The 26,162-nt window shown below is 37.0% G+C and overlaps 1 protein-coding gene across 4 annotated transcripts in view; it reads right to left on the reverse strand.

Annotated features, from left to right (window-relative positions):
* LOC105749625 (adhesion G protein-coupled receptor E1) overlaps window positions 1-21,768 on the reverse strand; it is a 76,075-nt gene extending 54,307 nt beyond the window's left edge. For all 4 annotated transcript variants that reach the window (XM_031947721.1, XM_031947720.1, XM_031947719.1 and 1 more), the window contains exons 1-3: window positions 21,606-21,768; window positions 8,008-8,052; window positions 1,595-1,723 (exon numbers count right to left, since the gene is read on the reverse strand). In XM_031947721.1, the coding sequence (XP_031803581.1) occupies window positions 1,595-1,723; window positions 8,008-8,052; window positions 21,606-21,633 (202 nt within the window). In that variant the 5' untranslated portion in view covers window positions 21,634-21,768. The remainder of the gene's footprint in view (window positions 1-1,594; window positions 1,724-8,007; window positions 8,053-21,605) is intronic.
* Window positions 21,769-26,162: the final 4,394 nt, after the last annotated feature.

Raw genomic sequence — 26,162 nt, forward strand, 5'->3', positions numbered from 1 at the left:
CTTCAAGATCATGCCCTCTATCTCCATGGACATGGCATGTATTTGTCAAAGACTGTACTACAGGTTTTTGAAGGGGGAGGCTGCTTTATATCTAGTAATTGCTATGCCACTTAAGCAAATGGCTTTATTAAGAGTTAAATCAATCAGTTGTTTCCATTTATTCATCTGAAAAAAAATTGAGCCAGAGAAGGAAATGGCAAACCACTCTAGTAACTTTACTGAAAAACCCCCAAATGTGGTCAGGAAAAGTTCAGCTAAAACTGCAAACCAAACAAATTCAATCCTAGCTGATTGTTCATTCTGTTGACAGTGGAGTTTTGTTTTCCAATATTACAGAATTTTCTCAATAACACCCATGATCATTTAAAAGAATTAAACATAATCATCCACACTGGAAAAAGCAAAGTGAATCAAGAATGCACATTTTATAAATTAAAAAAGCAGTCTGATCATGAATAGAGGGATAACCTTGGAGTTAGTCTATCAGTACATTTAACCTTGAACTAGCTATGTAACTGAACAGGAGAGGAGAACCTTTGGAGAAATAGTGCAGCATTTTCAATGATCCTAGGATTATAGATTTAAAACTTGAAAAGACCTTAGAAGTCAATGAATACAACTCCTTCATTTTATAGCTGAGAAAAATGAGACACAGGAACACACATATAAGTGTCAGAGCAGGGATTAGAATTCAGGACAGCTGGGTTTAGTAGCCCAGATCTATAATCCCAAATGCCAAAGAGGTTGAGGTAGTGGATCTTGAGCTCAGCAATTCTGAGCTGCAGGGAGAGAAGAAGAGAGAGGGTCCGCACTAAGTCCAGCACCAATATATTGAGTCCCCAGAAGGAGGGGCTACCAGATTGACTAAGGAGGGACAAATGAGATTAAGTGAGAAATAAAGAATGTCAAAGTTGCTGGGCCAGTCAATAGTGAGAGTGATTTCAAACATCAACTGAGTGAGATAGGGGAATCTAGTCTTTTTTAAAATTAGATTAATTTTTAAAACTTTAAAAAGCAAAAGAATTGAAGACTCCTGATTCCAAATCCAGCCTTCTTCCTCTTGTCCCATACTGCTCTCTTGATGTTCACTGCCACGAAGGCCCATAGCTTTTATACTTCTATTCCCTTGGTGATACAATATGACTGCCAATCATGGAACTTCCCAATTTTAGAGGAATTCATTTTACAAGTGACCCTATGAACAATGGAAGGATGGAGAATGTGTGAAAAGAGATGAACCAATCATGATGCAAAAAGGAAGGATAAAGGATATTACTATTGTTATATTAATATAAAAATTTAAGTACTTTGTGGGTATCTGACAAATAAAAGATAAAAAATCCTTGAGGAATTTTTTAGTGCACTGAATTACTCTTTTGTGCAGAATTCACAAGATGCCACCAATAAGAGTCACCTGGGATGTGAAGGCAAGAAAAAGATGTGATCCATATAGAAAACTCAAAGACAGAGACAGAGACAGAGAAGAATTTAGGAACCATCTAATTAGAGCCAGTTTCAAATTCTTTCATTTCCAGATCTTATGTTATTAAAACTGGGCTTACATTTTATAGGAATCCCCTCCACCCCTCCTTACCTTGGCACTCCATTCTGTTACTTTTCATCATTACAAAACCAGGTTTGCAGTTACATCTGTAGCTTCCTGGGGTATTGATACAGATGGAATATGGTGGGCACACTGTGGAATCTGCACACTTATCCTGATCTAGAATATAGAAAGAAGGATTATACAACAGCTGGAGTATGAGTACTACAATGTAACCCCTCAGTGAGTCAATAAATATTGATTAAATGCTTATTATGTTCCAGGTACTGTACTAAACACTGAAGATAGAAAAAAAAAAAAGATACTCTCTTCCCATAGGGAGCTCACAGTCTAATCAGGAAGACAACGTGCAAAACAAATGTGAACAGACCAGCTATATAGAGGATAAACAGGAAATCATTCAAAGAAGGAAGTTGCTGTAATTTAGGAGGATTGGAGAAGGCTTCCTGTAGAAGGTGAAATTTTATCTGGGACTTGAGGGAAGCTAGGGAAGGCAGGAAAAGAGAAGAAAGTGCCTTCCAGGTATAGGAGAGAGTCAGTGAAATGCTCTGAGTCTAGAAATTGAGTGTCTTCTGCTAGGACAAGCAAGGTCAGTATCAGTGGCTTGAAGAATACGTACAGAGTATACGTATAGAGTATAAAGAGTAAGAAAACTGGAAGGGGGAGAAGATTATGAAGGACTTTGAAAACCAAATGGAACATTTTATATTTGATCCTGGAGGTGGAAAGAAGACATTGTAATTTATTGAGCTGGAAGGCAGACATGATCAGATCTGTGATCTAGGTATATCACTTTGATAGTTGAGTGGAGAATGAATTAGGATAGAGACTTGCGCCAGGGAGACCCACCAGAATTCTGAGACTTACTAGGTAGGGAGCATAAGGAATGAGCCCAAATGGATATAAAGGACATGTGTGTGAATGGCCCTGAAAAGCAGGGAAATAGTGGGACAATGCCTACCTGGAACTAGTTGTCAGGCAAGGGTTCCAATGTGTTCTCCAAGTCTTGGGTTTTAATGGTCCCTTCATCCACTCAGTGCTTTATTTTTTTTAAAACTATAAATTTACAAATTTAATTAAATTGACTATTTAACCACAAATTTGAGGTGTGAGTATTATTGATTGCTTAGATTGAGAAGAGTTACCAATGGATGAGAATCAGTGACTGAAAACTAACCACAGGGAGAGTCTAGGATGTGTCCATCATAGATCTTCTATGTGCCTTCAGCCTGAATTAATCTATAAGAGCTCCCCATATGCAGGCAGCACTGCCTATTATGTATTTGGATCTATCCTTTTACAGGTGTTCATTTGTTATCTACAAATAAGGAAACTGAGGCTAAGATATGTTAAGAGAATTGCATGAAGTCAGCCAGGTTATAAGTAACAGCACCTAGGACGACACAGGTCTTCTGCTCCTAAATCCAGTGCTCTTCTTAGAACCACATCATTCTGCCTCAGCCCCAACTACTGGTATTGTTAATACTATAGGCAGCTGGGTGTAATAGTGGACTGGGTATTGAATTTAGAAGTCAGAAACACCTGAAACTCAAATCTTGCTTCAGGCACTTGCTAATTGTGTGACTCTGGACAAGTAATTTAACTTCTCTCTGCCTCTGTTTCCTCATATGTAATATGGAGACAATAACAGCACTTACCTCCCAGGGTTGTTGTGAGAATCAAATGAGATAGTATTTACAAAGTGCTTTTCAAATAATAAGTGCTATATAAACCCTCACAATTCTTATCACGTCCTTACAATTATGTTGAAATTAATACTATGATATCTCCAACTAGATTGAAATCTCTTTCTGTATGAAAATTGTATCTCACACTTGTTTGTATGGTCTCTAAGGCCCTACTATAAGTCACATTGTTGGTACTTAGGAAATAAACATTTAGATGATGGATGATAGTATTACACTTCTGTGTCACATGAACAATAAGATGATGGAAAGTAGACACTTTGCCCAAAACTCACCTCTCCAACCTCCCCACAACAGAATTGATGCAAAAAAGTAAATAAATAATAATAAAAGTTTGCATTTATAGAGCACTTTCAAGTCTGCAAAGTACTAAATATGCATTATTTTATTTGGCCCTTACATTAATTCTGTCAAGTAGGTATTATTTTTATTCCCGGATAGACTGAGGCTGAAAGAGGTTATATTCATTGTCACATAGCTAATTAAGTGTTTAAAGCAGAATTTGAATTCTGGTCTTCTTGACTCCAAGTCCAGTACTCGAATCACTATTCTACTCAATTGTTAATGTTGTTTGTCCTTCTGCAGAATAAATAAATGAATCCAAGAATAATGTCTCAGTTTCTCCTGCACCTTCATAGATTTTCTGAAGATGAAGCTGGCACTACAGGTAGAGTTGTATCAGCCTAGATGTTAGTCCAATTTGAATTGGGATCCAAAGGATGGAGATCTGGGGACAATGCAACCACATCAAGACAGAAGGTAAATTTGGTCAAAAGAACTATCTACACCAAGACAGCTGGGCTTATTGTTGCATATGAAAATCAAAGTATCCACAGAAAAGTTAGTATTCTTCTAAGGCACCAAGAAGGAAATCCAGAGCCTGAGTCTCTCTCTGAGTTGGAGTAGACCTTAGAGGTCAACTAGTCTGACACAGACCAGAGCAAGAGGTCTTCTCTAATAAGTGATCACCAGGATCTCCTGGAAGACCTCAAATGATGGGGAACTCGGGGACTCTTCAAGAGCCTGCTTCAGTGCTGGATAGCTCCTTAGACTGAGCTGAAATTTGCCTTTGCACCTTTCCCTCTGCCTGCCTCACTCATTGTTTCTAGTTTTTCCTTCTAAGACCAATCAGAACAATTCAAATTCTTCTTCCCTAGACCCTGAAAGACCTTGAAATCCCTGACCATTTCTCTTTCTTCATCTCTTAGGCACTCTTCCAGAGTTAGCAACTGCTACTAAGCCAATCAGAGTATCTTTCTGCCTTAAAGTTTCTGGACTAAGAAAATTAGATCTGACTTTTAAAGCCCTTCTCAACCTGGACTCTTCTTAACTTTCCAATTTTCTTATTCTTTATTCTCCCTCGAGTATCTACTGATACTAGCTTCTTAATGCAAGGCACTTGCTCTCCCAATTCTCTGCTTCTTCCCAGCTGTTCTCAGTACCTAGAATGTTCTCCTTCCTCATCTCCATCTAATGTCTCCTTCCCAAGACTCAGCTCCTCTACAAGATTTCCCCTTTTTGCACATCCAGAAGTCCTTCCCATATGAGATACTCTGCTCTCTCTATACATTTATTTACTTAGCTGCTGTCTCTCCCATTAGATTGTGAGCTTCTTGTGGACCAGAGACCACATTTTTTCTTCTCTTTTTTTGGCATCCCCAGCACTTAGTATTATTCGTGGCCCATAGTGAATACTTAATAAATGTCTTTTGACTTAACTTGTCCGCAGACAATCCTGTGTCAACTACCAGCCCCTGTCTGTCTCTCTTAGGAGCAGGTTTCTGCCCATGGACCCTCAATGTCTCTTGACTTGTCCACATGATAAATCTAGGTTAGGTTATCCAAGAGTCTGCACCCACTCCCACCTACCCCCACTCCTAGTTCCACTATCTCTCACCTTCACATTTCTCATTTGGGTCAGTGAAGATTTGCTCTCCAGAGGCCAGTGCAAATCCAGGATTACAGGAACAGTAGTAACCCTTTCCTGTATCTGTGTACCTTGAATTATTAGGGCAGGTTATGGGGTCTAGACAGTTGCTGGATGTTGGAAAAAGGTGGAGGGCCTAGATCCAGGAAACCCATGAGACACTCAGATGCAGGTAGGTTACGTGGGGCTCTCCACATTTAAGTGTGACAGAGAGAGGACTGTGAGAACTGAGTGGATCACAATATAGCATTTTTACTTTTTTGCTGTTGTTTGCTTGCATTTTGTTTTCTTTCTCATTTTTTTCTTTTTCATCTGATTTTTCTTGTTCAGAAAGATAATTGTATAGCTATATATGCATGTATTGCGTTTAACATATATATTTAACATGTTTAACATATATTGGATTACTTGCCATTTAGGGATGGGAGTGAAGGGAAGGAGGGGAAAATTTGGAGCACAAGGTTTTGCTAAGGTCAATGTTGAAAAATTATCCATGCAAATGTTTTGAGAATAAAAAGCTTTCATAAAAAAATTGTGTGGCAATAATAATGAATCACAAGTCCCATGTATGGAATACATCATCCCTTCCTCACCTGTGATTCTTAGAATACTCAGATTCCTTCAGCTCAGAGATCCCTTCCTCTGAGAAATCATAGTTGATCCTTCCAATTGTCAATGTCCTTTCCCTCATCAAATTCACTTTCATTTACTTCACATAAGCCCAGAATTTCAGAACCATAAAAGCCATCAATGGAATTGTAGTCCAATTTGAAGAATCCCTTCTAATTCTTATCTCTAAGAAGATGTTTGTATTGAAGCCCTTCCCCAGGAACCAGTCATACTTTTAGGCCACATCCAGTAACATGTATGCTCTGGCTCCATCTTTTTAAAGTTATTAATATATGAATATCATGTCATGTTGTCATATTAGTTATTGATATTGATATGGTTTTATTAATATAATATTGATGTGTTGGTGTGCTTATATTATTAATTATTAATAATTATTTTCATTACAATTCCAATTTGATGATTATGTTCTAGAATCATTTAAAGCCTACCAAGCCTGTTTGTAAGGGGTTGTATTACAGCCCTTCCCCAGGAGCTGGTCATGCTATGGGGCTACTTCCGGTGCCTGGTGTGTTCTCCCCACTTCTTAAAGGGCATATACGACCAGATGATCCAGATGGGTTCCCCATTTTCCTCTTTTGCAAATGACTGGTTACTGGGTCAGAAGAGTGTCCACTTAGTTGGCTTTAAAGAAATACACAAGGTGGGGCAGCTAGATGGTGCAGTGGATAGAGCACCAGTCCTGAAGTCAGGAGGACCTGAGTTCAAATCTGATTTCAGACACTTAACACTTCCTAACTGTGTGACCCTGGGCAAGTCACTTAACCCCAATGGCCTCAGCAAAAAAAAGAAAAAAATACACAAGGTATGCTTTCAATCTCTTCTCTCTTTCTAAATATGTGGATTGGCAATACATTCTGTTCTCACATCCTTCCCAATAGCAACTACAGGTCTGTGGCAGTGAGTACATGTGCTTGCCTTGTCAGCCTGAGACTGTTTCAATTGCCTTCTCTATTCTATGTTTCTTTCTGTGAGTACAAATGTATAGATATTAATCCTGAGAGATGAGTGTTTCTAATATTGGTTTAATCATGAGCTCAAATGATACAGTCATTTAATTGAATGTTAGTTGCCCAGCAGGAAGTATTCTCTGAAACTAAATCCTTCTCAGTAGAAAAGATGACTCTTGCCAGAGGAATGAGTCATGCCTGTTTGACAAGGAGATAAAGACTTTGACTTGGACTTGATGCTCAAATATAGTGGGTTCAGCAATCCTGAAAGATTCCTTTCTACCTCCAGTAAAGTATAATAGTAATTGCTTTTTCCTATTTTACATATTTGTCAGTGAGTTCTTATGAATCTTTTGCATTTTAAGCATCTCTTTCTGGTGGAAGAAATAGATAATTGTCCTATATCTATTATCCATTACTCTACTCATTTAGTAATTTTCCTAGAAGAATCTCTGTTCAGTCCCTTTTAGGAAATCCCTTTGAGAAAATCCCTAGACATGAATCATGCCCAGGCTTTGTTTTAGAGATTTTTTTAAAGGGGGAGTACATTGAGCCAAAGAATTGAATAAAAGCCTTATCTCCTTTCTTTGATCTTTCAAAGAAAGATTTACCTCATTTCCACTTTCTTTAATTCTTTTAATGATGAACAAAAACATTTCTAGAACAGAGTGATCAAAATGGTGAGTTCAAACCATACAAAAATTAGCTTATGCAATTAAGAAAGAAAAAATTTAGAGGTCAACAAAATCACTGTCTAATTGGAGAAGCATTGCCATGCAGGAAAGGTAAAACCAAAAGAGAAGGGAAAAAATTAGGAATAATGTGAGTCACATACAAAGTCAATTTCTATGAAAAGAAATAAATTAGTAACAATGAGAGAGATACCCCAAAGTGGATGAGTCTGCTTTGTGAATTAGTGAGTTCCTGATCAGAGGAATTCTTCAAAAAGATGTCAGATAGATATTTGCCAGGAATATTGTAGAAGAAATTCTAATCCCATAGACCAGATTAAGTGTCTTCCAACTGTGAATCTGGATATTGTCTCATATCATGGATAACTCCAAAGTGTTTCACTTCATTCCAGAGTAGAAGGATAATTAGAAGCTTAGCAAGGGGCCTGGGGAACTATTCACTATCAATGAACTTCCTAGAGATTGCTATCTTTTTCTACACTCCCCAGCCCTAATTATTCCACCAACCTCTAATTCCTAGTTGAAGGAAACAACTTACCTTTATTTGTTTGTGTCCTTATCCTGGAAGTGAGACAGATCAAGCCTAGGAAAAGATAGAAAAGCATCATCTTATAGCCATCAAGTCATCAATAAGCATTTATTAAGTGCCTTCTGTATGCCAGATAATATAGTATATACTGTCACAACAAAAACCTCAGCATAGGGAGTTCTACACTGTTTCTTGTGAGGTCTCAAGGGTTGAGGAGTTCTCTACTCTCACAGGACCATGTATATGTCGGGGGGATCAGATCATCCATTCATCTATTCATTCACTCCACAAATAACAACAGTGTTCAGAGACATAAAGTTCTGATAAGTGTATGGATGGCAAGGAGCAAGAATTTGGTGGGGAAGGTAGGGGAACATCAAGATTCAGCCAACCAATGAGCAGCCAGAACTGACTACAATATGCCAGATATTGTTTGATCAAGGAAAACCTGTGTACTTTGAGCCATTAGATGGACCATAGAGCTCTAGGCCTGGAGTCAGGAAGACTTGAGTCCTAATGTAACCTTAGATACTTGCTAGCTGTGTGATCCTGGGTAAGTCAGTCACCTAATATCTCCTTGCCACACTTTCTTCAACTGTAAAATGAGAATAAAACCTACCCACTAAGGGGGTTTTGAGGACTGAGATGTTTGGAAAAGCACTTGGCACAATGCCTTATTTATGCTTAGCACAGATAAATACAAATGAATCCTTAACAAATCCTTCCTTTCTTCTCTAGTCCTAGACTATTTGCATCTCTTAATGCAACCTTAAAATCACAATACTTTTTCACTGACAGAGAGCTGGCTCCATCTCCAATTAGCTTTTGATGACTATGGAGCTTGGTTTGGAAGGAAGAGAAGTTCATGGTGGGAGTTAGCTTAGACAGAAGTAGTAAGACTCCTTGACTTGGATTCAGAAGACCTGATTGAAACTTAGGTTTTATTACTAACTATACAGTATAATGGATAGAAGACCAAGTCTGAAGTTAGAAAGACCTGACTTCACATTCATTTGTAGATATTTATTGACTATGTGACCTTAAGAATTCATTTCACCCTATTTGCCAGAATTTACCCCTCTATATAATGAGCTAGAGAAGGAAATGGCAAAGCACTCCAGCACCTGTGCCAAGAAAACCCAAATGGGCTCATAAAGAGTCAGAACATGGTTGAAATGACTGAATAACAACAAACTATGTATGGATTTATGTATCAATCTTAGTCTCCATATTCTCATCTTTTTTTTCCTTGTGACAATTTTTTAAAATTAAAGCTTTTTATTTTCAAAATATATGCATGGATAGTTTTTCAACATTAACCCTTGCAAAACTTTGTGCTCTAATTCCCCCCTCTTTTCTTATCCCCTTCCCTAGCTGGCAAGTAATCCAATATATGTTAAACATGGTAAAAATATACGTTAAATCCAATATATGTATATACATTTATACAATTATCTTGCTGCATAAGAAAAATCAAATCAAAAAGGGAAAAAAAAAATGCATCTTCTCATCTTTAAAATCAGGAGGTTTGACCTAATGACCTATGTACAATGTTCTCCGGATTTTGCTCATTTCACTTTGCATCATTTCATATCTTTCCAGTTTGTGAAATAATTTTCCAGTTTAAGATAAATTAAAAGGATTTCAGAAAATGTGTTTCCAATGAAGTTCAGTGCAGATAGCATCCAGTCAAGTCAGCTGGCGGCTCTTAGCCACAGCATAGATCAGCAACCAAGTTATCAAAATTCTGGCTCAGTAGGCTAGTGGCACAACAGGTCAGTTATGAGACTGCCAATCCAGACCATAAGGCAAATTACCAGCCCAAGGATGCCAGCACAACAGGAATGACTAGACTAGGCCAGCCCAACCCCACAAATAAGCCACAAGAACCTAAGGCCTTGTCATGGAAACCAGGACCATGTCCCTGACCCCCAGAACAAAAAGCTTGGGACAGTCTCCTGTGGCCCAGGAGCAGAGCTCATTTTTTCAAATGAGCAAAAAAACAAAAAAGATCCCTAACCATGGAAAGCTACTGTAGTGATAGGGAAGATCAAAACAAAAACTCACACAAGGGCAATAATGTTGAAATGCCTGCATTTGAAGTTTCAAAGGGAATATGAATTGGTCTCAAGCCCTTAAAGTCCTCTTGGAACATCTCAAAAAGGGTTTATAAATCAAGTAAGAGGAGAAGAAAAATTGGAAAAAGCAATTAGAATTACAGAAGAAAATTATGGGGGGAAAACCAGCCCAAGGATGCCTTGAGTTTAAAGAGGAAGCCCAAAAATTAAGTGAAGAAAAAAAATAGAATTGATCAAATAAAAAAAAAAATTCACTGAAGAAAACAACTCCCTGAAAAGGAGAACTGACAAAATGGAAGAAAGAGTACAAAAGCTAACTGAAGAAAATAATTCCTTAAAAATGAGAACTGTGCAATTAGAAGCTAATGACTCTCTCAGACATCAAGAAGCAATCAAACAAAATAGAAAAAATTGAAAAAATAGAAGAAATTGTAAAATGGCTCAGTGAAAAATCAACTGACCTGGTAGATTCAAAAGAGAGAATTTAAGAATTATTGGCACGCCTAAAAGTCATTATCAAAGGAAGAGCCTGAATACCATCTTTCAAGAAATTGTCAAGGAAAACTGTCTTGGAAATCCTAGAACCAGAGGGTATGATAGTTATTGAAATAAATCCACCAATCACCTCCTGAAAGAAATCTCAAAATGAAAACTCCAAGAAATATTGTAGCCAAATTCCAGAACTGTCAGGTCAAAGAGAAAATGTTGAAAAAAAACAGAAAAAAGCAATTCAAAATAAATTCAAACAATTAAAAAATAAAAACAATTCAAACAAAAAAAGCCAGTCAAGATTATATAAGACTTAGCAACTTCTGCATTAAAGAATCTAAGGGCTTGAAATAGGAGATTCCAGAAGGCAAAAAGAGTTGGAATTACAACCAAGAACCAACTATCCAGAAAATTGAGCATAATCTTTCTAGGGAAAAGATGGATAAAGTCTTTTAGACTTTCCTGATGAAAAGACCAGAGCTGAAAACATCATTCAGTCTTCAAATACAAGACTCGAGAGAAGCACAAAAAGGTGAAGAAAAAGAAACAACTCATGTTTTTCACTAAGACTATACGGTTTACATCCCTACATGGGAAGATGATATCTGTAATTCTTGAAAACTGCATCCCTATTTGGGCAGTTAGAGGGGGTAATAGACAGAGATTGTGAGTATAAATTGACTTTGATGTGATGATATATTTTTTATTATAATTTTTTATTGACAGACCATATGCCTGGGTAATTTTTTACATTATCCCTTGCACTCATTTCTGTTCTGACTTTTCCCTTCCCTCCTTCCCCCCCCCTTCCCTAAATGGCAAGCAGTCTTATACATGTTAAACATGTTATAGTATATCCTAGATACAATATATGTGTGCAGAACCGAACAGTTCTCTTGTTGCACAGGGAGAATTGGATTCAGAAGGTAAAAATAACCTGGGAAGAAAAACAAAAATGAAAACAGTTTACACTCATTTCCCAGTGTTCCTTCTCTGGGTGTAGCTGCTTCTGTCCATCACTGATCAACTGGAACTGAATTAGATCTTCTCTTTGTTGAAGAAATCCACTTCCATCAGAATACATCCTTATACAGTATCATTGTTGAGGTATATAATGATCTCCTGGTTCTGCTCATTTCACTTAGCATCAGTTCATATAAGTCTCTCCAAGCCTCTCTGTATTCATCCTGCTGGTCATTTCTTACAGAAGAATAATATTCCATAACATTCATATACCACAATTTACCTAACCATTCTCCAATGATGGGCATCCATTCATTTTCCAGTTTCTAGCCACTATAAAAAGGGCTGCCACAAACATTTTGGCACATACAGGCCCCTTTCCCTTCATTTGTATCTCTTTGGGGTAGGAGCCCAATAGTAGCACTGCTGGGCTGGCACAAACATTTTGGCACATACAGGTCCCTTTCCTTTCTTTAGTATCTCTTTGGGATATAAACCCAATAGTAGCACTGCTGGATCAAAGGGTATGCATAGTTTGATAACTTTTTTGCGCATAGTTCCAAATTGTCTTCAGAATGGTTGGATTCGTTCACAACTCCACCAACAATGCATCAGTGTCCCAGTTTTCCCGCATCCCCTCCAACATTCATTATTATTTTTTCCTGTCATGTTAGCCAATCTGCCAGGTATGTAGTGGTATTTCAGAATTGTCTTAATTTGGATTTCTCTTATCAATAGTGATTTGGAACACTCTTTCATATGAGAGGAAATAGTTTCAATTTCATGATGATATATTTTTTAAAATTGAAGATTGTACTGGGAGAAGAGGAAAGGGTGGGGCAGTATAAGGTAAATTACATTACAGGAAGAGACAGAAATAACCTATTACATTGGAGAGAAGGAAGGGAGGAGGTAACCTTTATTTGAACCTTACTCTCATTGGATTTTTTCAAAGATGGAATAACATACACATCAATTGGCTAAAGAATTTCTTTTATCTCAACAGGAAGTAGGAGGGGAAAGGGGGAAAAAAAGAGAAGGATGGGGCTGATAGAAGGCAGAGCACATTGAGGGAAATGGTGGTCAGAAGCAAAACACTAGTGAGAATGGAAAATACAGAAAAAAATATAAATGGGAAAGGTAGGATGGAGGGAAATACCCAGTTAGCAATCATAACTGTGAATGTGAATAGGATAAACTCCCCCCCAAAAAACAAAAGATGGCAGAATGAATTAAAAAACAAAATCCTACAATATGTTATTTAAAAGAAACACATATGAAGCAGAGGGATACACTAAGAGTAAAGGCTGGAGTAGAACATATTATGCTTTAGCTGAAGTAAAAACTCAAGTAGGAATAGCAATCCTGATCTCAGACAAAGCAAAAGCAAAACTAGACCTAATTAAGAGAGATTAAGAAGGAAGCTATATCTTGCTAAAAGATATTAAAGATAATGAAGTTTTAATAATAATAATAAGCATATATGTACATATAATATAATATTCAAAATTTTAAAGCACAAGTTAAGTTAATTACAGTAAGAAATAGCAAAATTATACAAGTGGGGGACCTCTCAAAACTAGACAAAACTATCTACAAAATAAGCAAGGATGAAGTTAAGGAGGTGATTAAAATTGTAGGAATGTTAGACATGATAGACCTCCAGAGGAAACTGAATGGAGATAGATATTAATATACCTTTCTCTCAGCAGTACATGGTAGGTACCTATCAAAAAATAGATCAGGTATCATGCCATAAAAACCTCAAAAACAAAAACAAAAACAAGAAATAGTAAATACATCCTTTTCAGATCATGATGCAATAAAAATTACATATAATAAAGTGTCATGGAAAGATAGCCTAAAATTTAATTGGAAACTAAATAATATAATTCTAAAAAAGAGTGGGTCAAATAACACATCATAGAAACAACCAATAATTTCATCAGAGAGAACGACAATAATAATCCAACATACCAAAACTTAAGGGATGCAGCCAAAGCAGTTCTTAGGGGAAAATCTCTATCTCTAAATTCTGACATGAATAAAATAGAGAAAGAGGAGATCTATGAATTGGTGATTCAATTAAAAAATATAGAAAAAGAACAAATTTAAAATTCTCAATGAAATAGCAAATTAGAAATTCTTTAAAAAAATACAGATCTTAAAAATTGAAAGTAAGAAAATTATTGAACTAAAAAATCAAAAATGAAGTTGGTTTTATGAAAAAAAAAACCAATGAATTAGAGAAATCTTTGGTTAATTTGATTTTTAAAAAAGAAAGACAACCAAATTACCCCTATCAAAAATTAAAAGAGTGAATTTAACATCAATGAAGGGGAAACCAAAGCAATAATTAGGAACTATTTGCCCAACTGCATTCCAATAAATAGGACAATCTAAGTGAAATATATAAATACTTTACAAAAACATAAATTGTTCAGTTTCATAGAAGAGGAAATAAAATTCTTAAATAACCCCATTTTAGAAAAAGAAATTGAATACATCTAGGAACTCTGTGAGAAAAAAAAATCTCAAGATCAGATGGATTCACAAATGAACTCTACCAAATATTTAAAAAACAATTAACTTAAATGCCATACCATTTGAAAAAATAGGCAAAGATGGAGTTCTACCCAAATTCTTTTTATGACATGGTACTGATGGTACTGATACCTAAATTAGGATCAACCAAAACAGTAAAAAAAAATATAGATCAATGTCCTTAATGAATATCGATGCAAAACTTTTAAATAAAACGTTAGCAAAGAGATTGCAATAATTTATGACATGGATAATGCACTATGACCCATTCATATTCATATACCAGGAATGGAGAGTTGAGGCAATATTATCAGAGTAATTGACCATATCAATAAGAAAACTAACAAACCATATGATTATCTCAATAGATGCAGAAAATATTTTGACAAAATATAGCATCCAATTCCTATTAAAAACACTAGAAAGGGGCAGCTAGGTGGCACAGTGAATAGAGCACCATCTCTGAAGTCAGGAGGACCTAAGTTCAAATTTGGTCTTAGACACTTAGCACTTCCTAGCTGTGTAACCCTGGATAAGTCACTTAACCCTAATTGCCTCAGCAAAAAAAAAAAAAAAAAAAAAAAAAAAAAAAAAGCACTAGAGAGAATAGGAAAAAATGGAGCTTTCCTTAATAAGGAGTTTTCATTAGTAAGCATTATATGTAACTGGGAAAAGCTAGAAGCATTACCAGTAAGACCAGGGGTGAAACAAAGATGCCCATTATTATTATTATCATTCAATATTGTACTATAATTGTTAGCTTTAGTGATAAGAGAAGAAAAAGAAGTTAAAGGAATTAGAATAGGCAGAAAACAAAATAGGAAACAAGACTATCATTCTTTGCAAATGATATAATTGTATATTCAAAGAATCTTAGAGAATCAACTAAAAACTACTTGAAGCAATTAACAACTTTAGCAAAGTTGCAGGACATTAAATAAAATTACATAAATCCTTGGTATTTCTATATATTATCAGCAAAACTCAAAAGCAAGAGATTGAAAGAGAAATTCCATTTAAAGTAATTGTAGACAATATAAAATATTTCAAAGTCTTACTTGTCAAGACAAGCTTAGGAACCATATGAACACATTTACAAAACACTTTTCACACATGTAAAGTCAAATCTAAACAATTGGAAAAATATCAATTACTCATAGATAAGTCAAGCTAATATAGTAAAAATTATGACTATCTAAATTAATTTTTAGTGCCATACCAATCAAAATACCAAAAAAATATTTCATAGAGCTAGAAAAAATAGTGACAAAACTCATCTGAAAGAACAAATCATCAAGAATATCAAATTAAAGAGAAAATAAATGCAAAGGAAGGTGGCCTAGCCATACCAGATCTGCAACTGTATTATAAAGCAGCAATCATCAAAACTGTTTGATACTGCCTAAGAAATACAGTGGGTAGATCAGTAAAATCTATTAGGTGCAAAAGACAGTAGAATGATCACAGTGATCTATTCTTTGATAAACACAAAGACCAGCTTCTAGGATAAGAACACATTATCTGACAACAGCTGCTGGGAAAACTGGAAAAAAGTATGGTGGAAAATATGTGTATGCCAATATCTCACATCCTATACCAAGATATATACCAAGATCCTATACCAAGTCAAAATAGGTACATAATTTAAATGTAAAGGGGAGACCATAAATAAATTAGGAGAACAAAGAATAATCTACCTATCAGTATCTATGGAAAAGGGAAGAATTTAAAAAGTGCAAAAATGGATAATTTTGATTGCATTAAATTTAAAAGGCTTAAAAGGCTTTGTACAAACAAAATCAATGCAACCGAGATTTGAAGGAAAGCAGAAAGAAGGGAAACAAATTTTACAGCCAGTGTTTCTGATAAGACTTCATTTCTCAAATATACAGAGAACTGAGTCAAATTTATAAGAATACAAATTATTCCCCAATTGATAAATGGTCAAAGGATGTGAAGAGATAGTTTCAGATGAAGAAATTAAAGCTGCCTATGATCATATGAAAAAATACTTTAAATCAATATTGATAAGTGAATTCTGAGGTGCCACATCATACTTACCAAATTGGTTAATGTGATAGAAAAGGAAAATGATAAATGTTAGAGAAGATGTGGGAAATTTGGAACACCAAGCATTATTGGTGAAGTTGTGAACTTATCCAGTCTTTTTGGAGACCAATTTGGAACTATACCAAAAGTGCAATCAAACTGTGCATATCCTTTGATACAGCAACACCTCTACTAGGGCTACATACCAAAGAAATCATTTTTTAAAAATGGTAAAAGAACCCACATATACAAAAATATTTACAGTAGCTCTTTTTGTAGTGGCAAAGAATTGCAAATTGAAGGAAAGCCCATCAATTGGAGAATGGCTGAACAAGTTGTGATATATCAATTTTGTGGAATACTACTATTTAATAAAGAATAATGAGCAGGTGGATTTCAGAAAGACAAACATGAACTGATGTGGAATGAAGTGAGCATAACTAGGAGAACATTGCAACATTAGTAAGGATCATCTATGATGAAATTAGCTCTTAGCAATATAATGATCCAATTCAATTCCAAGAGATTCAAGATGGAGAATGCGATCCACATAAGAGAAAGAATTGTGGAATCTGAATGCAGATTGAAGAATGCTATATTAATTTTTTTTTCCTTCTAATGGTGTTTTCCTTTTGCTCTGATTCTTTTTTCACAACATGACTAATGTGGAAATACATTCAATATTATTGTACATGTAAAGCCTATATCAGATTGTGTGCTCTCTTAGGAAGTAGGAAAGTAGAGAGGAAGAGAGAAAAATTTCAAACTAAAAATGAATGTTGAAAACTATATTTTCATGTAATTGGGGAAAATAATATTAAGTGGAGAGAAAATAATCAAACTCCAACTAAATTTTATATTTCATTCAGTCCCAATACCTGATATTCAGTGGAATCAGAAAAAAAAAAAAATCTTTCCTGGAAGTGTAAATATTCTGTGACAGAAATGACATTGGACTGAAAATCAGGAGTCCTGAGACTGAGTACTGGCTCTTTGCCTTACTAGCTTCATAACCCTGGGGCATTCCTTTTCTTTCTCTGGGACTCAGTTTCTCTTATTGTAAAGGGAATTGACTGGATGTTCTTTCCAAGTTCTAAAAACCCACAGCTCACTAGCTCTTGGAAGATATGACCCCACATAAGAGACTAAGCACTCCTGGATGATGAGCATCCAAATGCCCTGCCTCCAAATCAGAGATTTCTCTTTTGCTCTGAAGTTATCTACCTCCCGCCCCGCCCCCCCCCCCCACTTTCTAAGTTCATCATCATACTCTGACCAGGCATCAGCATTATAGAATATTGAGCTAAAGGGATCATCTGGACTCCTGTGAGTCAAGAAATGTAAGAAGGTGCAGACCATAGATATCAATTGCCTGACTATTAGAGCTAACCAAAAGCTAAATGGACTGCTTCAGAAGGTCATGATCTTTATGAAATTAGAAAGCTTGATTTAAGCAGAGGCTTGATAACCTGTTGTTAAAAAAAATTCTGGCTCTAAAATGTGTTGGACCAGATGCCCTTTGAAGGCTGTTCCCATTCAAAGTTTTAATCCAATTCATTCTTCACTTGTAGGGAATCAGCATAGTATAGTAGAAAGCATCCTCAGGATCAGTAGGGCTTTCAGTAGAAAGCAGGGCTCAGGAATCAAAGGACCTGACACTAACTTCCTAGCTGTGTGATCTTGGATTAGTCACTTAATTGGTCAAAGGAAAAGTGCATGAGATGGTTTTTAAATGATGAAGATATGAAGACAAAATTATTATTATTAATATTAAAGAAGATCATGCTTTTTAATAGTTTGTTTTCAAGTAACAAGTTTTTTTAGTCATCTGTTTTTCCAACGACTCCCTCCCCATTAAATAAATTAAAAATAAATCCCTCAATACATAGCTGACTAATCTGGCAAAAACACATTCCCACATTAGCCATTATAAGTAAGGATTCTATATTATTATAAGAAAGGATTCTATTGACAGCAGCAACATATACATAGGGAACACATACTAAATGTACACAGTTTCTTTTGGGAAAAGAAGCCTCTAGAAACTGGAAAAATGGGGAAAGGTGTCAAAGGTGGTCCTTGAACTGAATTTTGAAAACAAGATTTCCAGGAGATGGCAGAAAAGGACTATTATATAGGCAATGCAAAGGTACAGAGATGATAAATTATGGGAAGTTGTCAATCAGTATGGTTGAATTTCCTAGAGCAACAAGGGAAGTGAGGTACAAGAAGACTGGAAACATAAGAAAGGGCAAGATCAAATAATTCTTGGAGTAATAGAGAGCCACCAAAGTTTATTAAGCAAAAGCCTGGAAGGAAGGAGCAGAACGAAGCCTGAGATTAGGGAAACTCTCTTTGGAAGCTGTTGGGAAGATGAAATGGAGCAGTGGCAAGCTTGAGACAGGGAGACTAAAGAAAAGACTATTGCAATAATCTATTTCAGTGGTAATGAGGGTCTGAATTAAGGGGATGACTGTGTAAGTAGAGAGGACCAATGGGACATATGTGAGAGATGTTTGTAAAGGGTCACAGTCAGTGGGGAAACTCTGGGTAAGGTATAAGACCCTTCAGCCCAGAGGGAACCTGCTAACAATGTCTGGTTCAGCTCCCCATTTCCCGTACAGGCTCTTGGCCTTCCTGAGAAGTCAGGGGGAGTGACAACCTGTGTTGAGATTGAAGCAGAATGATGGCAAGTGGAAGAGTGATACCAGGTGGCAAACTACAATATCAAGTTGTTTATGTGGTTCTATGTGCTCAAAGTTGTTTTTGTTACATTATAAAAAGGAGAAAGCCCTGGAAATAAATGGACTCCATTTTCCCACCTTCCTCAGGAGTCCCACCTCATCACTTCTCCACTAGAAGGTTATTTTAATCACCCCGGCATGGGGGCTCTAGAAAGCAGGACACAATAAATGTAGAGAGAAACAAAAAAGTTTGACAAGAGATTGGGATGTGGGGTGAGAAAGAGTAAGGAGGATGATATCTATGTTTGTAAATCTGAGTCACTGAGGGAATGGTAGTAACCTTCATTGTAATAGGTAAGTTAGGTAGGTGGATTTGGGGAAAATATAGTGAATTCTGTTTTGGGTATGTTGAGATTGAGAAATCTCTGAGATATTTAATTGGAAATATCAAAAAGGTAGTTTGCAATTCTAGATTGTCACTTGGGGGAGAGAGAGACTAGGGCTGAATATCTAGATCTGAAAGTCATCTGAATAGAAATAATAACTGAGTCCATGGAAGGAAGATTACAAGCATTTTTTAAATATTTACTATATGTCAGGTATTGTGCTAGGTAATTTTACAAACAATTTCTTATTGAATCTTCATACTACTGTGGGAGGTAGGCGTTAAGAACCATGCCTAAGTGAAGGGGCAGGTCAATTCTCTGAGAGCCTCCACAGTTGTGAATCATAACATCTGAAGGAGTTGCAAAGCAGTCTTTACTAATGCAAATGTTCCTTGTGGATTGGGAATGAAATAAATTGGAGGCAAAGGGAAGAGGAGAGAGGTCAGACAACGCAACTGCCTCTCAGTGGGGAGGTCAGCAAACAGCAACTGCCTTTCAGTCTCCTTGTATCATCCTCTCAAAAGAGGAGATCCATTCTACAGGTCTGAGTTAGACTTCCAGCAGCCACAGGCAGGTGCCTCCCATATCACAACATATGGCACCCAAACATGGGACATAAGGAGCAGCACTTGAGAGCTGTTTGTGAGTAGGATCCTCCCAGAGTTCCTTCAGTAATCCATGGGGAAGGAAAGGGAGAAGAGACCCGGTAAGACTTTCTTAGTCAGGGTAATTAAATGGACCAACACCGCAAAGGGCCAAGTCAGGAGACTGATAAGATACTTATAAAAAAAGCTTGTTCTGACTACAATCCTCTTCTCCATTTGAAAGTTTGCCTCCATTACATCTCACAAGATGCAACACCTGCTGTAGTGCTGTTTGCACTCCCTAGCATGCAGACTCAGATACCTTAGCATGTGGATTTAGATAACAGCTAAAGCATAAACTTATTGACCATGCTGTGGGGAACAAATAATCACACTCCTACAAAACAAAAAATGGGGAATTGTTAAGGACCATGCCTGGGTAAAGGAGCAGGTCAATTTTCTGAGAGCCTCTGCAGCTGTGAATTATAACACTTAAAGGAGTTGCAAAGTAGCCTTTACTTACACAGATGTTTCTTGTGAATTGGGAATGAAATAAATCGGAAGCAGAGGGAAGAGGAGAGAGGTCAGACAACACAACTGCCTCTCAGTGGGGAGGTCAGAGGTCATCTCCTTGTATCATCATCATCCTCTCACATGAAGAGATCCATTCTACAGGTCTGAGTTAAACCTCCAGCAGCCACTGGCAGGTGACTCCAGTATCATAACAGGTAGGTACTACCATTATCCCCATTTTTATAGCTTAGGAAACTGAAATTGTGACTTTGCCCATAACACAGCTAGGAAGTATCCACAATTAGATTTGAGCTCAGGGTACACTCTTTATCCATTGTGCCATCCTGGGACCTCATGAAGTCAGAAAGAAAGAAAGTATAGAAAGAAAAGAGAAAGACGAATCAGGAAAGAGCTTTGGGGTTTATCTACCATTAGTGGAGATTACAAATATGAAAAACCAGAAAAGGAACCAGAAAAGGAAACACTAATAATATAAGAGAAGAAGAACTAGGAGAGAGGGGTATCCTAAAATCCCAGAAACACAGAGTATCTAAGAGGAAATAGTCAAAAGTATCAGATGATGTAAAAAGTCCAAGAAGCAGGAGGATTGGGAAAAGGCCATTTGATTTCATTAAGAAATTTTTGGAGGAGTATAGTTTGGTGGTACAGTGGATAGAGGCCAGCCCTGAAGTTGAGAGGATCTGAGTTGAAATGTGCCATTAGACTTACTAGCTATATGACCCTGAGCAAGTCTCTTAATTCCAACTGTATATGAGAGACAAACAGACAGACAGACAGACACAGAGACTGTTGTTAACTCTAGAGAGTACAATTTCAGTTGTGATGAGATGAAAAGACAAATTGCAAGGAATTAAAAAAGACAAATAATAAATATAGGCTGATTTTTCAGAGTTTGATTGAAAAAGGGAGGAGAAAATAGTATATAGTGAAGAAAATAAGCTCTAATGAGGGTCTTTTAAGGATGGGAGAGACGTGGACATGTTTGTGGGCATCAGAGAAGGCAAGAATGAGGAAGGGGAAGATAGTGAGGACAATCTGGAGAAGACAGTATGGGATGGGGTCCAAGAAGAATGTAGAGAAGTTGGCCCTGATTTTTTCTCTCTAAAATGAAGAGGTTGGGTTAAATGTCCTTCCAATTCTAAAAGGACAGTTTTAGGAACCTCTGTTACCAAGACTGAGAGAACTCAGATTCAAAGAAAGGAAAGAGCTCTGTCCCATATCATATGATGAATGAGTAGCTCCCTCTCTACCACTAAGCCTACCAGAATCAAATTATCAAGCTGACTTCACACTTACCCAGAAGAACAATTCCTCTGCCCTGCATGGTGGATCTGCGTCTTCAAAGAGGAACCTTCTCCTTCTCTTGCTAGCTTTTGAGTGATAAATGAGAGGGCCGGAAAAGAGTTACCCAATTCTTGACACCCAAAAGAGTCCTAGCAGTGGAGCAGTCTTGTTTTGCTGAGTACTGCCTCTAAAAGTTTTTGATTGCAACACAGGCATTTATAGTCAACTCTACTTTTCCCCCATGAAAAAATGGCTCTGTGCCCAAGGGAAGTGGTTCTTTGAGCAAAATGTGACTGCTAAGACTGAGTCTCCTTTGGTCTAAAGCAGTAGGGCCCAGGTAGGAGAGTGCAACTCTCATAGTGGACTAGAGAGATGATCTTCTGATACACTACCCTCAGTCCCAGACAATGGAAGGAGCCTGACTTCTAATCCTAACTATACCAAACTTCACAGACATTTATCAAATCCATTTGCTAGGCTCCTGGAATTGTGGTAAAAAGAGGTGAATCCCAGGCTTGAAAAGAGCTTAAAATCTTAAAGGAGACATCAACCGTGTTTGCAAACATGTCCCTTGCAATTCAGTGAGACTGGTCCCTTAGCTATTCCTCTCAAAAGGCATTGTCTAGGGATTGTCCCTGACTGCCCCCATGCCTAGAATGCTCTCTCTCCTCTTCAGCTCATGGCTTCTCTGCTTCCTGCCAGGCCTGGTAAAAACCTCTTTTACAAGAAACTTTTCTCCATCCCCTTTAATGCTAATGTCTTCCCTCCATGTATTATTTCCAATTCCTCCTACATAGAGCTTGTTTGCACAGATTGTTTCATGTTGTCTCACATTGGACTGTAACCCCTTTGGGAACAGGGACCGTCTTTTATTTCTCTTTCCATCTCTAGAGCTTAGCACACAGTTCCTGACTCATAGTAGGTACTGAATAAATGTTTATTGACTGACAAAGGAGATGGCTTAGCAAAATGCCCAAGTCCATAGCCAGAATAGTACAGGATGCCACAGGGGCACTGTTCAAAGTCCAATTTGGATGGAAAGTAGAATACATTAAGGGAAAGGGATTGTAACAATAAAAATAACATCAGTTAACATTTATAAGGCATACAAGCAGTATCTCATTTGATCCTCACAATAACTCTGTAAGATAAGTGTTGTTATTATCTTCCTTTTACAGACTTGGAAACTGAAGCTTAGGAAGGTCAAATAATTTATGGAGAATCAGATGGTCTTGAAATCAAGTCCAAGACTCTATTTACTCTATGACCTTGCTGTCTGTAGAGTGAAATAAGACTAGAGAAGTAATCTGGGGAAGATCTATTAGGGTTTTTATCCCAGAAACAAAAGATGGCAACTGTGGGTTTCATATGAGGAAAATATAAAAACTCGACGTAGGTCAGAGAGTTTTGTGATAATAACATGGATGATGAACAAGTAGAATGGGATACCTGACTCTACTGTGTAACCCCTATACTTGCTTTACGTACCAACAACTGTCTAGACCAAATGGTCATTTAAATATCTTCTGTGCCCTGGGATCCTTTCAACATCCAGGTGGAATTAATGTACAGAGGGTGTTGAACTCCAAACAGAAGAGTATGTATGCCCTGAATCACTGGGGGTCATGAAGAGCAGGGCAGGCCAGGATGCTGCAACCCAAACCTAGGGGGAGCCCAAGTTAACTCCCCCACAGGTGGATTGTTCTGAAGCCTGAATTGGCTTGCTCTACCTTGTGGCCTAGGGCTTCTCAGACTGATAGCTCTTTCCTTGGGGCTGCTTTTTCTCTGAGGGATCTTGAGCAAGGGTTCACAAAAAACTGAAGGAAGTGCTGTTCATTAGATACCTTTGCTCAGCAAAAATAATGATGTAGGATTAGCTAGATAATACAGTGACTGAGGTAATACAGTTGGGAGTCAAGAACACCTGAGATCTAATGTGACCTCAGATACCTACTAGCTCTGTGGCCCTTTGTAAGTCACTTCTCCCCAACTGCCCACAATAAAATAACAATAATAATAGTTACTATATTATAGTTTTATATATACACATTATAATTGTTTTATGATGATGATGATGATGGTTTAACTGAACTCTTGGAGTTTAAGTAGGTCATTGGGTCAGTTAAAGAACCTCTCAGGGACAGGGAGCTACTGAAGAATTTGAACAAGCTACAAATGTAATGAAACATGATGAGAGCTAAGGACTAGGAAAGAGATTTCTGCAGCCTGTAGAATGGACTGGAGCAGAGAGGCTGGAGGGGAAAACCAGGGATATTTAGTCTGGAAAAAACAGAGAGTGGATCCTGGGGAAGGGGCAATAGGTCTTCAAACAGTTCAAGGGCAAACAAGTAGAACAGAGATTAGTTTTGCTCTGACTGGCCCTAAAGATGCCCGGGAGCTGTGGAGTAGAAGTAAAGAAGCTAGAGATTTAGTGTAGAGTCAAGAAAATATTCTTAATCATTAGGGGAAATCCTAGGCATTGCCAAGTATGTAATAGTCTGCCCAGGGAGGCAGCAGCCTTCTCTCTCATGACTTCATCTCACCCGAGGCTGCTGAAAGGCACAGTCTTCAGGGATTCACCCACCATCTGACACTTTTTTGCTTTGCTGGCCATTTCCACTTTCAGAAAGTAGAAGAAGCAATGAGGGAAAATGCTTCTCTGGCCTCTTTTCTGATTATAAGCAATTGAATGAGATGTGGAAGTAAAGACAAGCTGGAAAAGGAGTAGTTCTCCTAGGACAGAGGAGTAGAGGAAGCTTGAATCATATTTCCAACATTGATTAGATTGAAAACCATAAACACTCACCATCACCATAATCCCTAGCCTCTATTTTCTCCTCTATCAAATAGGTGACAATAATAGGAGTTACTTCACAGAGCTGTGGAAATTAATTAAAAAGGATAATTTCTGAATGAGTTTTTGTAAATCTTAAAGCACTAAATAAATGAGCTATTATGTGTTGTTACTATTATTATGAGAACTTCAAGGTAGTTGTGAAAAAATTGCTTTGTAAACTTAAATTTTGTAAACTTTTTAAACTTTTGCAAATGTGATATATAATTATTATTTTATTTAGGAAAAAAAGGTTTCTAAAAGTGGAAAGTAGGAAAAATATGATCACATTCCTCATATAATGTCAGACTTGGTTGACATTATTTTTGGCTATTTCGCCAAAGTAGTGGATTTCTTTCTTTCTTTTTATTTTTTTATATTTTGTAATAACAAATGGCTCTCTAGAATAAGGAAAAGGGATTTATTAGGGAACATTGTTGACAGAGAAGCAAAATATACTAATAACATTTTTAAGAGTCAAAAAGATAAGATGTTCCTAAGAACAGTGCTTTTACCATCAATTCAATTTAATAATCACTTTTTAACAAAAATGAACACCCTCAATTTAAAAAATATTTATTGTGTCTAATATTTTTTCTTCACAAGTGTCATGATGTCTTTGATGAAAATGGAAAAGTAGGCCTGATGGTATAGAAATTTCATTTTCTCTTTTCTTACTGTGATCATAGCACAAAGAAATGTGCTCCAAATCTTTAAACATTTTGTCCATGTGAAAACTTATACTGGATAAGCAGAATAAGGTAATTAGTTGTAGAAAGCTGAAACTATTGAGTCAATACACTGAGGTCAGGACTGCTGAGCACTTGAGACTAACTATCGATTGGACAATACTCTATGGGAATATGCTTGGAAAATGGTCCTTTCCAACTATCCGTACTGGTTCAATGATTGGTGTGTAGAGGATTGTAGGAGGGACTAGGGGGTGGGGTAAGACTAGCCAGAGACACTCTTGGCAGTAGACGAGGGAGAAAGTGGTTGTTGAGAATCTGCTTCCATCCTGTTCTACCCTGCATCTAAAGACTAAGGACTTTTGCTTATCCTGACTCTGGCTGATTCTGGGGTGTCCTGGGCTAGTGCAGTCATCACAATTAGTTAAACTCAGAAATGAAAGGTGTTATAATAATAAAATTAACTTATTTTGCTATAGCAATAAAATTACCAAGTATAATAATTTGATTTAATAAAATCTTTCAAAGATAGCTGTTATAAGTATTGTTAACTATAAAATGTCTTAATCTAATGTATTCCTCTCTTTTGCTGTTTATATTGTTTGATGAATATTCCAACATTCTACAGTGTAATGAGTTCAAAGTCAGTGTAAACATATTGTGTTAACAGAAACTATAAAATACATGTTTTCCCTAGAAAGAAAAAAACAATTCAAATAAAAAGAAAATGCTTCTAGTATGGGGGGGGGGGGAATGCTTATTTAGGGCTGGAGATTCAAAAAAAAAAAAAAAAAGAATGACAGTCCTTAACCTCAAGGAACTTACGATATGGTGGGAGAAGAAAAAAAGAAGCTAAAAGAAAAAAGATCATTGCTGTTGTTGTTCAGTCATTTCAGTCAGGTTCAACTCTTTGTGGCCCCATTTGGGGTTTTGTTGGCAAAGATATTGGAATGGTGTGCCATTTCCTTCTCCAGTTCATCTAACAGATGAAAAACTAAAGCAAACAGGGATAAGTGACTTGCCCAGGATTACACAGCTAGTGAATCT

This window comes from Sarcophilus harrisii, chromosome 1 (genome assembly GCF_902635505.1).
Source record: "Sarcophilus harrisii chromosome 1, mSarHar1.11, whole genome shotgun sequence".
NCBI lineage: Eukaryota > Metazoa > Chordata > Mammalia > Dasyuromorphia > Dasyuridae > Sarcophilus > Sarcophilus harrisii.